The sequence below is a fragment of the Epinephelus fuscoguttatus genome, linkage group LG2 (assembly GCF_011397635.1).
Source record: "Epinephelus fuscoguttatus linkage group LG2, E.fuscoguttatus.final_Chr_v1".
In the NCBI taxonomy this organism is placed as follows: Eukaryota; Metazoa; Chordata; class Actinopteri; order Perciformes; family Serranidae; genus Epinephelus; species Epinephelus fuscoguttatus.
The window spans coordinates 14,874,974-14,891,947 of NC_064753.1; the positions used below are offsets into that span (position 1 = coordinate 14,874,974).

At 43.3% G+C, this 16,974-nt stretch overlaps 1 protein-coding gene across 1 annotated transcript in view; it reads left to right on the forward strand.

Annotated features, from left to right (window-relative positions):
- Window positions 1-13,546, forward strand: part of nkd1 (NKD inhibitor of WNT signaling pathway 1) — a 44,376-nt gene extending 30,830 nt beyond the window's left edge. The window contains exons 5-10 of the mRNA XM_049602055.1: window positions 2,391-2,494; window positions 2,624-2,719; window positions 5,669-5,816; window positions 6,688-6,769; window positions 7,255-7,382; window positions 8,012-13,546. Of these exons, the coding sequence (XP_049458012.1) occupies window positions 2,391-2,494; window positions 2,624-2,719; window positions 5,669-5,816; window positions 6,688-6,769; window positions 7,255-7,382; window positions 8,012-8,544 (1,091 nt within the window). The 3' untranslated portion in view covers window positions 8,545-13,546. The remainder of the gene's footprint in view (window positions 1-2,390; window positions 2,495-2,623; window positions 2,720-5,668; window positions 5,817-6,687; window positions 6,770-7,254; window positions 7,383-8,011) is intronic.
- The last annotated feature ends 3,428 nt before the right edge of the window (window positions 13,547-16,974 follow it).

The following is a 16,974-nucleotide window of genomic DNA, read 5'->3' on the forward strand; positions in this document are numbered from 1 at the left end:
AAGTGATGAGCTCCCAGGGGTCTCCCATAGACCCTTTGATGTTCACATGCTGTTCCACCATTTATATCCAAATGCCACCTAATATTCTATCATGTTTTAGACATGTTATGTCATCCAGTTTCATGTCTGACATCCCCTCACAGTGTGAACCCATTGGAATATATACTGCAGCTAAGAGCTTAAAAGTGTTTCTTTATATGTGGCTGATGGAAGAGCTTTTGCCATTGGAGAATTAGTGCTGTCACAGTTTCAGCAATTTTTCTTTTTCCATTGGATTGACATTTTAGATTCCAGTTCCTGTCTTGATATCACTTTTTTGATTCAGCAGCACTTTGGCTCTCCTGAGTAATCCAGTAATTAACTTGTTGCCTGACATGAAACACTGCACATTGAGGTTTTCAGCCAAAAGTTCAATTAGATTACTGTTTCTCAGATATGGTGTGTTTTCAGAACTGTGGTAGAAGCAACTTCAGATGTTTCAAAAGTATCAGATTTTTGAATTTTTAGATTAGTTTGCTCTGATTGCTTCCCCGTGTTTCTAACATGACATGTTTCAAAAAGTGCATTTTAATTGTGAGTTCCAAATTGTGCTTCAATTTCTGGTCACCTTTGAGTATTTTTAGAAATATTGTAAATACACTCTACAAGCTCAGTGCATTTGGCTGCAACCTTAATGACCAACTTGGACTTGCTACTTGCACCATTTTAAAGAGAAATTTTCTCATGTTTCTGTGTCTTAGGATGCATTCACACGCTATTTGGTCCACCTTAAATGAACCCTGATCCGCTTCCACGGATAGTTTGGTTTGTTTGGAGTGGTGTGAACGCTTTCTGAACTCTGGTGTGGACCTAATGAAACCATAGTCCGCTTGAAAACTGGGGGTCTCGGTTCACTTGCAGGTGAACCCTGGTGCAGTTTGCGTACGGTGGGAAATGCAAACGGACTATCCAGTGAACCAAAGAGAGGAAGTGAACCAAAGAGAGGAAGCGACGTAGAGTGCAGTGCATTTTGGGTAGAAAAAAACCCAAAGCCAACAAAAACAATTAGGTTTGAACACCAAAGTAAAAACAGAAACCCCAAGACTGCATAAATTTGGTGTTGCGCCATTGTTTTTGTGGTGACCAAGCCGGCTGAAGGGGATGGATTTTGGTCCTAGCCAATAGATGAGTCAGGCAATACAGCCCCCAAACGAGCAGCTGTTGTAATTGCGTGACGTTGTCCAGGCAGTTTGATCCGCTTTAAAAAGTGCAGTGTGAAAGTGAACCAAACCAAATGAAGGTGTGAAATTTTTCGGCATTCCTGGCCCAATCAAACCAAGTCCCCTGGACTATCCTGGTGTGGATGCGCCCTAAGTGATTAATAGGAATGACAATTTTTGAAACTGGTTGGAACAGGCTGCAGTGTAATCCTTCAGGGTAATAGCACTCAGTCATTTAAGTCCATCAAAAGTGCTTGTTTTTGACGCTGACAGGCTCAGATTTTTATTGTTTGAAAAATTATGGAAACTATCCTACAAAGAAATGAAACTCTATATTTGTTGTTGTCTTTCTGCAACAACTTAACTCTCGAGACTTCACAACGAGAGCTTTCCTGAAGCGAGACTTGTTAAGTCACAAAAATGAACAGACTGGATCAAGTATTGTAAAGAAAAACACTTCAGTCATAGCCTTTCTGTGGCAAAAACAAGCACTTGTAGTAATGTACATCCAGGTTGCAATATACTGACCTGTCCCATTAAAGTTGGTGATACTCTGTATGCATTACTTATGCTAAACAAATCAGAACCTGTGCTGCCTTTACATTTTTTTTACAGTATACATTACTAGTAGGGGTGTCACGATTCTCCAAATTGACTATTTGATTTGACTTTTGATCAATTTTTGAATTAAACAGTTTTTTCAGTACAGAAGTCTATGCCATATTTAGACTGTCGAGTCTTAATTCGTAAAGATCTACAGATCATAGGTCTTATGCCCTGACAAGTTCTTTACGTTTTCAAAATCTTCTTAAAAAGATACATGGTATCAATTTGCAAGAATTGGCGATTCTGATGTGAAAGCTCATTTCAATTGAGTTTTCAATTTAGAATCGAAATCATGACACCCCTAATGACTAATTTACATGTTAACATTAATGTAAAATACAGGCAGTGAGACAAAGACTGAGGAGTTTGGCTGTGAAGGTTTATTTCCAAGGAGCGCTTGAATGTGTGACACATCTTAATTGCGGCTGCCAAACTCGGAAGTAGGAGCTTACAAGGAACACTTGAAGGCGACGACGTATCCTCAGGTTATGACTGCACCCAACGTTTCTATCCTAAGGCTCTCTCTTTTATCTTTGCGTGTGTGTGTGTGTGTGTGTGTGTGTGTGTATGCGTGTGTCACTGCAGTGGCTTTACCCCCAGAGAAGACCGACAGCTGCTGTGTGGAGGAGAAGATGCAGGAGAGGGACAGCCAATCTCCCGCAGGGCCACAGAAACAGCTCCAGTTTGAAGTGAGTGTCAACACCGAACAGGACGTTTATTACCTCCCCTCTGGATGAAACTAGGGCAATGGCAGGACACACACAAATACACACTCGCACACCGGATGATACTGATAGTTCAATGCTGTGCTGTTTTAGGAGTTGGAGTGCGCTGTGTCTGTGGAGGAGGATAATCGGCAGGAGTGGACCTTCACCCTCTACGACTTTGACAACAATGGCAAAGTCACCAGAGAGGTAAAGTCTTGGTTTACCTGGATGAATTAACCTTGATGCATGAATGAACATGAAAAAAATAAACAGACAATAACTACCTGTCAACTGTCAACACCACATGGCATCTTAGTAGAAAGTGCTTTAAAAAGTTTGTGTAATAAGAGGCCTTTAAAACAATAGATTGATGTCAGTTTTATTGCATCAACAAAATATGAATCAAACATTTCTGAATACACAGATTTTAAGTGTTACAGGTCAACAGCTCTCAGCTACAACTCACTCTCCTTTTGTGTATGGGAATGAATCAGTAACTTCCCTGTTAAATTTTGCCCTACTCCAGTATCACCACACCCCGAAAAGAAAGTAAGAATGGAAGTTACAAGCCTCTAACCCAATCTCACTCCTAAGAACCAAATCCATGCGACATCTGTGCATTTCCGCTCCTGCAAGGTACCTTGTGGCTTGCGTCTGCCTGGTACAGATCTGAGAGAACATCCAGAAAAGCCCGTGTTTTTTGAGAACAACTTGAAACAGCGCAAAGAGACTGGAGCTGTCCTCTGTGCGGTTGGCTGTGCAGTTTTTTTGGCATTGCCTGTGGCTCCATGGCTCATGAGACGGCAGGCGTCGGCTTGGAGGGGGAAAAAAGCTTTCTTCTCCAACTCTTTTTTTTTTTTATCCCTTCACACAAATAAAAAGAGAAGGAAACCAAAAATGACACAGGAAGCTTTTATTTTATTTCATTTTTATTTTTTTTTCATACAGCACGTCTATGTCTGAAACCAGTATGTGGAACCGGTCCCTAAAGAATTCATAGTAGTCCTTTTTCTTATGAGTCAGAGTATTGTAGTGAGTGAAAATCATGCTGTTGGAGTCTATGTGTGGTGTAGGCTTAATTCTCCGCAGTTCTGTCAAAGGAGCTCTTGTGATGGAGCTTTTACCTTCGAAAGTGAAACACTAATGAGAATTGAGATACTGACTCGGTTCATTTTGCAGCCGTACCAGCTGACATTTTTAAAGGACAATTAGATTTTTGTTTTGTTATGAAAAAGATCCAGCACAGTTCCTAACACCCAAGAGGGAGTCATTATCTCAGTATGGTGCACAAACACACTCATCAGTACAAAAATATAGCCTCTAAACAGCCTCTAGAGACTGCAGTATTTTATGTGCAAATGAAGCAGTCCAAATATGGCCAGTTACCTTGTTCTGAAGTGAGCATGGTATCACTTTTTGCATGTGAATATGCACTCGCATGTGTTTTGGTTTATGTATATATGCTTTTGTGCATTTTTTTCAAAGGTGTTGTCTTCTATGCAGATGTAATTTCAGCCATTTAAAGAGACAGTTCACCCAAAATCAAACATGCATATTCTCTTAACCTGTAGTGCTGTTAATCAATCTAGATTGTTTTGGATTGAGTTGCAGAGTGTTGTAGATATTGGCCTTCTCACTCATATTCACACACACTTATGGTGCTCAATGCACCAAAAAATACATTTGATAAACCCAGCAGAAATGTGTCTTTCCAGAAATCATGATCCAATTACTCAGATAATCACACAGATCTTGTTGTTAGCAGTTTCATGTAGGAACTATTTTCTTTCTATCGAACTACAGCTACGGCGCCAACACGAGATGTAAACATTGATGGCGTCCTCCTCGGCTGAGCTGTATATTGATATTTTCGGAACCCATCGGCTATATTTGGTGTCTGAATTCCAGCAGACAGCAATACAGCCTCTGGGGGCAGACCCCTGATTTTTTGGCATTCCGGTTTGATTTGGGCGGAGGAGGCAAATTTCCGTTTCCGACTTCCATTTATATATAAGTAAATATGCTGAACCCTTGCGATGGATTCAGAGTTTGCAGTGACGCCAGTTATGTTCCGCCTCGTTAGTTCACTGCACAGAGCGTTTAACCTGGCAACAACTGCAGCCGGCTCAAACGTGATTGGTCAATATCACACGGACTACAAACAGCCTACAACCCAAAACCAGGGCTCTTCCGCTCTTCTTCCGGAGGCAAGATCTCCGGGGTTTGCCTACAGACTCTACATTCACTGAATGTAGAGTCTGTATATAGAGATTAGTATATCGATAGCTAGCTCAGTGGTGCTAGGTGAGCTAGCAGTAGATGCACACATCCTTCTGTGTGGTAATACGGTTGACAGGTGTAGTTCGTGAGAAAGAAAATAGTTCCTACATGAGACAGCTCACAACAAGGTTTGTGAATTATCTTGAGTAACCGTATCATGATTTCTGGAAAGAGACATTGCTGTTGAGTGTCTTTTTTTTTTTTTTTTTCACTTTGAGCACCACAAGCTGAGTGCCATCTAGTTTTATTACACTTGAGGGACATCTTTACAGAGGGTATCTCCAACACTTGACAACTCACACCAAAATAATCTAAACTGATGAATAGCGCTACGGGTGAGAGGAAAAAAATATGTATTTTCGATTTTGGGGTAAACTTTTCCTTTAAGTGATGTTGAGGAATTAAATGGAGAAAGTGCAGCACTCAAACAGCTGTAACACAACTCATATCAGGCCTGACATCTCAGTCAGCCTCTTCTGGTACCGCCAAGACGTTTCTTTTCATGAATTTATAACTTGTCTTTACACCCTGTCTGATCGCTTCAACTTGGAAAGCCGAACTAAAACAACTGACATCAGTGAGTTTCTCTGTTCACTGTTGTCTGAGTCACTTCTTTAAATTCCTAGCTAGCATGAAGCTTATGATACAGTTTTAATGCACAAAGCAACAGAATTTTGAATTCAAACCGTATAGCGATAAGAATAGTCTCCTGTGCTCCTTTTCTTTTGATTTCTTTAGTAAAATATGCACCACCTTCACCAAGAATCTGAAAGATTTTTTAATACGTGGTGATCAAATGATTCTCAGCTCCGCTAAATGGAAGCTATACATCAAAAAGCCCGGATCAAACTCACATCCACCTCTTCTGTCTTGCAGGATATCACCAGCCTGCTTCACACCATCTATGAGGTCGTGGACGCCTCCGTCAACCATTCTCCCAGCAGCAGCAAGACACTGAGGGTCAAGCTCTCGGTGGCTCCCGACTCCAGCCAGCGGTGGAGGAGTTGCACGCAGGGTGCAGCAGGTAAAGCTTGCATTAACGCAGCGGGCAGGGGCGGGGTAGAGGAGAGGGCGTTTTGGGGTCCCCCTTGTGTTGCCTGCTGTCAGCTCACCCAGAGATGTGTTTGTTGTCGTGCAGAAAGGCGGCTGCTTCAGGCCTGTCAGAGCTTTGTTCCTCGCAGTCTCGGCGTCGCTCCATCTCTCCCACTCAATGGGGTTCATTTTTAATGATGGGGGGAGTGACAGAGCTAAGAGAGGGCCCCCTCCCTCAGCGCCTTCAAATACTCTGAAAGAAACCTTAAGAGATGTGCCGAGTCCTTTTGATAACCACAGCCATTTTTCTTTTCTCCAAAGTTCCCTTTTTTCCCCTCTTCTCCCCTTCCCCCCCCCCCTTCTCAGAGCTGCCGGGAAAATATAGCTACGTTCAACTTAACTTTTCTCACTGACGACTTGGTAAACAAGTAGTCAGGGAAAAATATCTCAAAAAGTATATATTCCTGTGTGTTTGCGTCCTATTGTTTCGGCTATAAATATCCGTCAAGAGATTCAAACAGAGCAAGCTTTGAAAATATCGCCGGTTGCCTTCATGCTAATTTGAAACTGCATCAGATCTCGCGTCCTTAATAAACAATTTCTGAAGTCTGAATGTTTTTTTTTTATTTCTTTCTGCGCCTTATAAGAGGCTGGGAGTTGAAAATAGAATAAATGAAGCATTGTTGTTTTTCCTTTTCTATAGATCTTCAAAGTGAAACCCCAAAACAAAGGTTGCTTTCTTCTAAGGCTTGTGTGACTGTTGTCATGTGTGTCTCTCTTTCTGTGTGTGTGTGTGTGTGCCTGTGTGGCTGCTCTGTGTAGCTCTCTTTGATAATAGCCTCCTGTCTTTCACACATACGCAGACATGTCCCACCCCAGAGAGAAAAATGACAAGTGCATAGAAGACCCCAAGAGTGCAGACAAGAAGACTCGTGCGCTGCTAAGGTAAACCCACCTCATCTGTTCACTTCAGTCTCTATTGTTGAAGCTTGTAGTGTGTACAAGAAGAAGAATATGAAGTTTATTATTATCATATTTTTTTATTATGTCACTGATTATAACATTCACTTTCTGAAAGAGAAAACATCCCCATTCAAAGTGGCTGGGGGCAGTGGTTGTTTTAGGAAGGATTCACACTTGGGAGCTGCAGTCGTCCTCTACTCTTTAATTAGCCGAGCCCAAATTTACCTCCGCTGTACTAAAGAGGAGTTAACGGTGGAGGGGAGAGTCAGCCCTCTTACTGCGCTGTTCAAATACTCCCAGTTGAGGTTTAAACCTGTGATTTTCCAGTCACAATCTCACTTCTCTAACAATTACTGCACTACTGCCTGATCATAAGGAACACTTGTTTTACTTTCTCCAAACACTACCATACTGAACCTCTCTGGCCCAAACTGCTACCTAATGAGAGGTGCCGCTTGTGTCCACAGGCGCCACCACAGTGACCACCACACCCAGCCGGGCTGCCAGCGCCACTGTGTGGATGAGAACCTGGAACGCAGGAACCACTACTTGGACCTGGCAGGCATCGAAAACTACACATCCCGCTTCGGAGCCGGTGAGTGGACCGGGGCCAGGGGTTTAGACGGGGAGAGGGGAGGGAGAAACACAGAGCGTGGCCCTTTGAAGTTGCATCCAGGGGCCCTCATTACTGCGGCACCTGCTTGGAGCCATTAGGTGGAACTAGCAGCCCACTGAGCTCCTCGCCAGTACAAACATCTGGGCTAGGGGAAGCACAATACATCAAGTGTTCAAGGCTAAAGCCCATCAACAGAACAGGCTGTTGCGAAGTGAAATATTAGGTCTAATAAGCAGCAGCCTTGATCTGATGGTCAGTGATGACATGTGATTATTTTAATGTTGGTCCTGTTAGGAGAGTGCGAACAGAGATCTGCTGTATGTCACCTTGTGTCAGGGTTATCCACATGAAGAAAGAACCTGAAGCAAAGCTGCCAGAATCTTATCATGGAGCTTTTTACTCGATCTTTAATAGTGAGCTGTTGGCACAATAATTTGCACATAATGGGTCATTTTTCTTCCCTTTTTCCGGGGCCTTGAGCAGCCTTGCAGTACATTTTTGACAAGTCCAATGGCTGAATTGTTGTTGTTTCTCCACAACCTTGAAGTTTGTCATTAATTCTGCTTTCTTAGTTAAATAAATTAATACCTGAGTCTGTCTCCCCACAGCCCCCACCACAGAGCCAACGAAGGCAGAGCCTCAGACCCGTTCATCCAATCAGACTCGTTCTCGCTCCCATGAACCAGAAAATGGCCACTCCCATTCCCACCATCGCCGCTTGCAGACTGTCGTGGACACTGTTGCTCCAGACAGCCTCCAACCCGCTCGTACGCGAGGAGCCCAGGACTCAGGGAAACACGCCCTCCGTTCTCCTAAGACCCACAGCCGCACGCCTCCTGCACAGATCAGCAGCAGGGTGATGAGAAGCCGAGGTGCCCCTCCTCCCCCAGCGCTACCCAGCCAGACCCCCCCTCACCAGTCCGCAGCCCCCTACCGTAAGCACAAGCAGCGGTCCAAGGAGAGCCAGGGCTACAGGGCCTTAGGCTCTCTGGCTCCGGGACCAGTGGTGGAGAAGGAGCAGGTGAGGGACCTGCCCAGCGTGCTGTTGTATGAAGGGGGGCTGGGGCAAGTGGTGCAGCGGCATGAGCATCACCACCACCATGAACACCACCACCACTACCACCACTTTTACCAGTCCTGAATTTCCACCCTGTCGGGGACTCAGCTCAGCACTCCTGCAGCACCGCAGAACTCAGACCCTTCCTCCTCAACCACCAGGCCACCCTACATTGTGCAGTACTGCAGTGCCTTTGTAATGGACACAGGACATGGGCAGGAGGGGAGGATCATGGGATGGGGTGTCCCAGTGCTGAGAGGTTATTAATCAGTGTTATAAAGAGGTTGGTCAGACAAACAAAAGCTCGGGTATCCAGCAGGACAGTGTGTCAGGGCCACAGCAGGACCAGGACTGGGGATCACAGCTAAGGCTGGAGAGGAGGCACAGAGGGACGATTTGATAAGGTCCTCTCGCCATCGACCCTGTAATCCTCTACCTGATGAACTCTAAGGCTCCGAATCAGCACCACAACCCTTCCAGACCACTAAGCCAAAAGGTTTTTAAGGAAAAGGAGGGATGAGAGGAAGAAAGACTGTGATGTAAAGATGAAAATATATGAAGGAATATAGTTGATAGCAGAGCAGGGCATAGTATGTGTGTGTGTGCGCGCGTGTGTGTCTGTGTAAAACAGCGTGTGAATGTGTGGGCGTAGCAAGAGCGTGTGCGTATGCGAGTGTCACGACACTGGTGTCTGTTGAAAACCACTTGAAGTGCGCTCCTGGGTGCGTGAGTATTTAAAGCAGGCTGTCAGGCAGGTTTTTGAAGATGAAAATGAAGATTCTGATTCAAGCACGCAATGTCCCGTAAGCAAAAATGGGTTGGAAAATGTCGACATGTTATAAAGTTAAAAAGAACAGAGATCCCAAATCCGCTGCTACCTCTAATTTTATCCTAATTGTTGTTGTGATGGTGACTTTGACTGAGCGTTCAGAGGTTATTTTCAAATTATTTCGAAACTTTTTTGAAAGAAGAAAAATCGTGTCATAATCCGCAGTACTGAAGTGTCAAAAGCTCCTTACTTTTATTAACTAACATTTGCTGTACATAAGGTATATATTGTTATCAATTTTATAAGCTTTATTGATAATGTGATATCTTTGTATTCACTATCTGAAGCTTTTTATGTTTGTTTTTCTTCACAACCGCATTTTATAAGACCACTAGGAGCCTCATTTTGACTAGAAAAAGTCAGTCTCACACTCTGTTTCTGCCTCAGTTTCAACTTTCTCACCATATCATCAGATATGGAAGTGTGATCTGGTCATGATGCCTGATTGACTAAAATCCCAACTCTCAACAGTGCTGTTCAGGAACTCCACCTCACGACACATGCAAGTGCTTTATAGAACGCGTGCTTGACTGACCTACACTCTAATATCATGGAAACAGAAAGAACAAGGAATTGTTTTGAGATTCATGGCTGTAGTGTATTATACACATCAAATTAAGATCATTTTTAAAATTTAAAGGTCCAGTGTGTCGAATGGACTTAGATGGATACATTGACAGAAATACAGTATAATTAAACAAGTATATTTTTTTGTGTATAATGACCTGAAAATAAGAATCTGCCGTTGAGAACGAGCTGTCTACATCTAGAGATTGCCATGTTGGCCACCATGTTTCTACAGCAGCCCAGAACAGACAAACCAAAATCCAGCTCCAAATAGAGCCATTTGTGTTTTTGCGTTAGCCACCATAGTGAGAAACCCATTTGCGACAAGCAGCATCGGAAAAACCTCCTTTTTTTGAACGTGAAACTGCTTTATACAGTGTCTTCACTGATTTTTTATTTTTTATTTTTTATCATCAGGTCTGTTTGTTTTGGAGAAGAAGAGACCTCTGTGCGTAATTTGGCTCCTGGTGAAAACCCTCTGAACATCTAAATCTTAAGTTATCAGAGAAAAAAAGGACACCACATGTCTCATTTACCAAACAGCATTGGAGAAAGACAGACTTGTAATGTAAAACTGCTTTATTTAGTGTTTTTAATGACTTAAATCACCGGGTCCGTTTGTTTTGGAAAGGAGGAGACCTCTGCGGAAAATTCGGCTCCCGGTGAAAATTTCCTGAACATTTCATAAAAAAGGTGAGCACACAATAGCATGTGGTGGGCGAGCCGCCTGTCTCTGACATGTGAAGCAGTGTCAGAAAAAGATTAATTTATAACATGAAACTGTTTTATTCAATGTTTTTACTGGTTTTAATCACCTGGTCTACTTGTTCTAGAGATGAAGAGACCTCTGCGGATAATTTGGCTCCTAGTAAAAATCTTCTGAACAATGAACACTGGAGGTATTCTAACCTAAAGTTTCAGCTGGTTGCAGTCTGCGAACCTCAACGCTAGATTCCTCTAAATCCCCCCTAAATCTAACACACTGGACTAGTGTGTGAGTTTTGCATAAAGATGAATCGGACTTTAAAAAATCTGGAAAAATTACAGCAAATGTCACATTTTTTTTTATCCTGTCTGACCAAAAAGCAGTTGACCTTTAAGGCCAGTCAGATGGTTTGTAACAAAAGCTCTCTTTTTATTTGAATATCTAAAATGTCAGCCGTAAAATCACATGTCCTCAGTCCCATGATACTCTTTAAAACCAAGCAAGAGACGGTGTCATCCTGACAATTGTGCAACAGAACTCTCCGGTCCTGGCTCAGGCCTCCTGGCACATTTGCATAACTAGAAACAAAGTCCCATCCAGCCAGTTAAAGGTTGGTGTATTCATCCATCAGTATGAGGTTTGGCCTTTAAAGGTTTTTGTTATTTATGCAGGAAAATATTTTGCTGAGCATGCATGTCATTTTTCATCCCCGCCCTGTTTCATATCCAAGCAGTTACACACACTGACACCTGGGAGTTGCCCAAGCACAGCGGATTTCATGTTGGACTTCCCGACTTTCAGGACTAGCACTTTCCCTAACTTGACGTTAGCAGCTCTGTCATCCAGCCTTCGGCCTGGTCCCGGGTCACGCGGCTGCTCCTTCTGTTTACATGGCATCTTCCTGTCCCCCAGCTGTCAGCAGGTCTTTCACCGTGCCGCCATGTGGCCTCAGAGCTCAGCCAACTAGGCTCTGTTTGTCGTGCAGCGGGGCGAGGGCTCTTTCAGCTGTCTCATTCCTCTGGTGCTGGATAACACTGGGCCCGGCCCGCAGGCTCCACTAGACCCATAACTCACCACTGCTGCTCTCCTGCCAGCACCAGGGACTGTGCTGTTCATCCTGTCCAGTGATGCTGTGCTGATGCTGCCATAAACATGCAGATGTTTATGCACTGAACTGAGAGCTGCAGATGTTGGGGTTCTCCAGGATAGTAGTTAATTGTTTTCTCCCAGGTGTTCCTGGTGAGTGTGTGTGCATTTTCTTCCCAGCATCACGTTTACAAATGACCGGCATTTATGCATCCATAGTCTTTTGTTGGGACTTAAAAGCCGCGCTCAAGGGCAACCTCATACATACAGAGAAAACTAGATAATACAGGATTATGTTAACCGGACCCCAGGGCCCATGACTGTTCAGACTATATCCACTATGTTTTATCATGTTAGTCCTCCATGAGCGTGTACATGTGATGAGCAAGAATGCAGTGTATGCCAGTCTTGCCCTCAGCCCTGCGGTGTCCTCCCACAGCTGCAGGCCGTCCTTTAGCAGAGGCACCAGCCAGACGGGTCATCCCACGGGACCCGTCGGTGGAAACGGCGTCACTCCCTCCCGAGAGGGATCACAGCTGCACTCCATACCTCAGCTTCCTCACCTCACACTGCTTTTCCTGGACAACAAGTCCTTGCTACTGGAGCCCCTCACACAACTGTAACTCCTTTGTCAATGGTCTCAACCTCACCCGAAACGGCGCTGATACCAGCATGACTCTCCAAATATAAGTAGTGTGGAATTGGTCGCCTGGTTGTGTGAACGGACAGCTTGCAGGCGACCGTTCGTCCTGCAGGGTGGTCTGATTCGACACGGTGAACGAGGGCTTCTGAAGGAATTTTGGGTGAAAGGCTCGGTCAGACCCACAGCCAGGTTGCAATTTATAAACTTCTTTTACCCGGAGAGCGTTTTACTGAACAGACAGAACTCCTTTCTTTAATGCCCTGCTTTCCATTCGTACAATTACCTGAAGGCATATCAGAAAGGAGCCCACTACAAACACACTTTCATTCTGCTGACTTCAAAGCATCAGCAGTGGAGTGACTGGGGGTGATGTGCCTTGCTCAAGAGAACCTCTACAGCATTTGTTGAGAGTTGGGAAAGGAGTTTCTTTTCAGTTTTGTCACACAGACCTTACCAGACGCTCCGGGGAATAAACTTACTTTTGAAACCTTTTTAACCTTTAGGGTACAACTGTCAAACTCCCTCTTCTGTCTTTTATCACACAATGGTAATATATCTATATTTGGGGATCAGAATAATATTAAGCTTTTCAGTCATCAGCTATCCCTGTAAATCTACCAGTGTTTCAGTATTATTCCTTTTATTTCAAATGATCAAAGCTTATTTTCAGAACAAGCATTTGCAAACCATGTCACACAAACTCCCACATCCACTGTCTTCTGTCCTGTTGTATAGAATGTTCAGTATTCGGAGCCACTCCTCCATGTTAATACAGTATGTATTGCACCACTAATTTGCTTTGTAAGATCCATGTATCGACATTGTTTAAAGAGCTGATGTATATAGTGGACTGCAGAAAGGATAAACCAGCATCATGTAGAAAGACTATAAGGCGTATTTATAATAATTAAAAACCTGTTAAGCTATCTCACTTGCCTACTGTCAGCTAGTACTCCAGTATCCGCCACGCCGATCCCACTTAGCAGGGAGGAGTAATTATCTGTCTATAACACAAGCTCTCTCTCTCTCTCTGTCTCTCTCTCTCTCTCTCTCTCTCTCTCTCTCCACACGCAGACACACTTTCACTTGGTGTTTGTTGTAAAAGAAAGTTGTTTAGCACTAGCTGTTTTTCCCCTCCCCCTCCCTCCTGATGTTTTTCATGACTTTGTTTAGTTTATATAGATTGTATTTGATTAATTGCTTTATTTATTTGATAGCAGATCTGTGCCAAGGGAAAATACCCTTTTATTAAAGTATGAAACTGTTCCTTATAAACACACTGACTTCTTGGTTCATTTCATTTTCTTCCTGTGGACTCTCAAAGGTCAACATTATGTGACAACATTTAGTACAAATATCGAATAGGTTAAAATAATGAAGTGATTACATTTTATATCTAAAGTGTCAAAGGTCAGTTTTAGTCTGACATTAAATTTAAAAAAAAAAAAAAAAAAAAAAAAAAACCCACACACTTCTTTAGCTGTTATTAAACACTGTAACTCAGGAATAGGAGACATTTGGTCAGATGCTCAAGTGACCTATGGCTAATTCCCGCCCTCAAACGCGATGAGCCAATCACAGTGTGTATACCCATTCCCATACACTTGGACATTCTCTGCCTGGACGTTCATTGAAATGCATTACAGAAAGTCAGTTTTGTTCGGTTTTATGAGCTTTTTCGGGATTTGAAGTTTAAAAATGGTCAAACGGTGTGCATGGGGTACATGCAACTCCGACACAAGGTATCCTGAGAGGCTGGGCGACGAGGTGTATTTTACACTTTAAATCACATCTCAACTGAGAAAAGTGTCTCCTTTGGATAAATCACCTCAGTGTGAATGAGATTAACAATGATGTCTACATCTGTTCTAAGGTAAGTCAACATTGTGTTTGAGGCAACATATTGTCACTTTGCTGGAAAGAAATATAAATTTATCTTTAACATCTCTAGCTAACGTTAGCTAAAGTTAGCCTAACGTTAGCTCCTAGCTGCATTGTTCATCATGTCACCTTGTTTGCTGGGAGTTCATTAGCCTATTTTGTTCTATTTTTGTACTTTGGTGATCGTACATCATTGTTAGCTGTTGTCCATAGGTTAGTTAAGCTAACATTAACTTCTGGAGCTTAGCTTCATTAACTTAACTGTAATTATAACAAAGGTTGGCAAACGTTATGCTGAATGATTCAGTGTAAATACTGTAGCACCAAACTAACGGAGAGACACTCTTAGTAAAGATGGTAAAAAGGCCGTTATCCTTTTCTCATACCATGAGCCAAAAACCTTAACTTCAGTGGCACTTTAACTTGATGTCTTTGATGGCGACGGCAACGAGATGTGGTTCACAAGCGTACACTGTGACCTGTAAAATTTGGCCTGTAATTTAAACTTTTCATCGACCATCTCAACAATAAAATGATGAATATATCCCTCCAATGCATAGTTTAGGCCATTTTGCTTACTTCTCAATGACATCTGATTGTTATGTCCCCAAAAATCATCAATTGCCTCCTGCGAAATGCTGTGTACTGTGACACCTGCCATAGCACCGGTCACTGATTGTTGATAGTTTGTCCGAGTGAGTACATTGCACATCTTAAAAACTGTGTACAGCACTGATTGTATAAATCTCCAGGGCTGCCTGGTTGCAAAAAAAAGAAGAAAGAAAATACACTAAATACCTTTTATCAAATTCCTTCAAAGTCTTCACTACAGATATTATATGAGTCGGAACAGACATTAATGTAAACTGCAAATTGACTGGTTGGCAGAGGCATAAAACCGTGAGGCGGTAATTCAAGTTTTCTTCTCTATCTGCTCTGAAACCACTTCTAAGCCTCTTCAGGCAGTATTTACAAATTTCACAGGCACATGGAGTCTGTCCAGTTGAAGACCTTCACCTGTGAAAAGTAAAAGATCCTGTAAAATTCACCTAAATGTATCTATCCAGTGCCAGTGTTACTGATAACATGTTACTAGTTATTTTCTTTACCAATAATGAGTAGTGTAACATAAAATTTCAGATATAATATTACATTGACCCCAAAACTAAACAACTCCTTACAATGTTACTTTTGTTATCACATCACTACTGATTTACAACATCACATCAGGGGACTTATTATCGCAATTGTTGTGCTGTGCATGTACGCCACAAAGCAGCAAGCTAGTTTGGAAGATGGAAACACTCATCTTAGCGGTTGGAAATATTCCCATTACTTTGATTTTGTCGAGAGGAAAGATGACACGAACACTGTTACTGCAGTCAGTGGTACTTAAACTTTTTCCACTGCAAAAAACACATTGTAAAACACCTCGGCTTCTGCGACCGACAGCACAACAATATGGATCCCTAGGAAATACATCCCACCAAAGGTGAGCCCTCCTCGGCTGCAACAGTTGGCTTTAGCCCTACACTGCTAAAACAACCAAAACTTGACTTTTATTGTGGACAGCTGCAGGCTACAAAGAAGTGATGAAGCTTGTGGCTAGATATGCTGTGGGTGAAATGTTGCTCCAGGCAACTACACCTAGCCCATGACCTGGATGGCTGAGAATCTTCAACATACTACACTTAGCCTGCTGGTGATTACCCTGACTTTCACACAGAGGCCTCTAGTTTCCCGGCACGGTGCAGGGTGGCGCAGGGGGACGAACCCCGCACAGAGCTAGTTTCGAGCAGCGCAATCCGAGGTGGGCTCAGTTTGGTAGTTTGGCAGACTGAGGTGCACTGAGATGGGTGTGGCGGCGCAGCAGGGGGAGGTGTCAACAGATCCAGCTTGGCGCAGTGACAGTTTCGCGGCAAAACGCTTCGCCGAAGGTGCACTGAAAGCTCGCCATCTGAAACCAGGTCTACTGTCAGTGCAGGCGGAGCGTAGCCGGTGTAGTGGAAGTTTGGCTGACCGGCGGACAGGGCGCACACGTCACCAAAACCTCACAGGCAGGTTTCTAGAATGTCAGGCACATTAACGATGCAATAAATACCCCAAAAAACACTATTCAATGCAACTATCTGCAATCAGCACATAAATGTATCTCTATATCGACTGTCCCATCACATCTGATGTCAGATTGGCACTGTTTGGCACGTTTGGCACACGTAATGGAAACCCAACCTGATTTGATTAACACAGCTGCAAACTAATGAGTTCACATCCCTCTCAGCCAACCACAAACAGCCACAGCATCAGATAGGGAGTATATATTCAGCATCTGTCATCTTAGAAAAGTCAAAAGAAAAGAAACAGAGTGAGACTGCGAGAGAGAAAGAGAGAGCGCACACGCATGAGAGAAACGCTGTCAACAAATTGTAAGTTATGTTCGGTGTCTTAAGGGTTTACGTGCTTCATGTGATTGCCTATACAAATGTTAAAATGTTCTTGCTTAACGTGATCTACAAAGATGGAGTACATTATTGTGAGGAGGAGGAGGATTTACGCAGAGAGGGTGTACCGTCAAAGGACATCCTATTTGGGCGTGACAGAGCTGGAATGCAGGTGGGCCACACGAATAATGACTGGAATACCGCTGTGTCCATTGTAATTGTCATTTCATCTCGCACTCTTTTTCATTACACAGGAACAAATTACATCTACCCTGCGAGGTGGTCCAAGTGGTGACGCGCATCGTGGCCTCTGATGCGCACCCAAGTGGCACCTGTGCTCAGAGAGCTTTTGTTTGGCCCT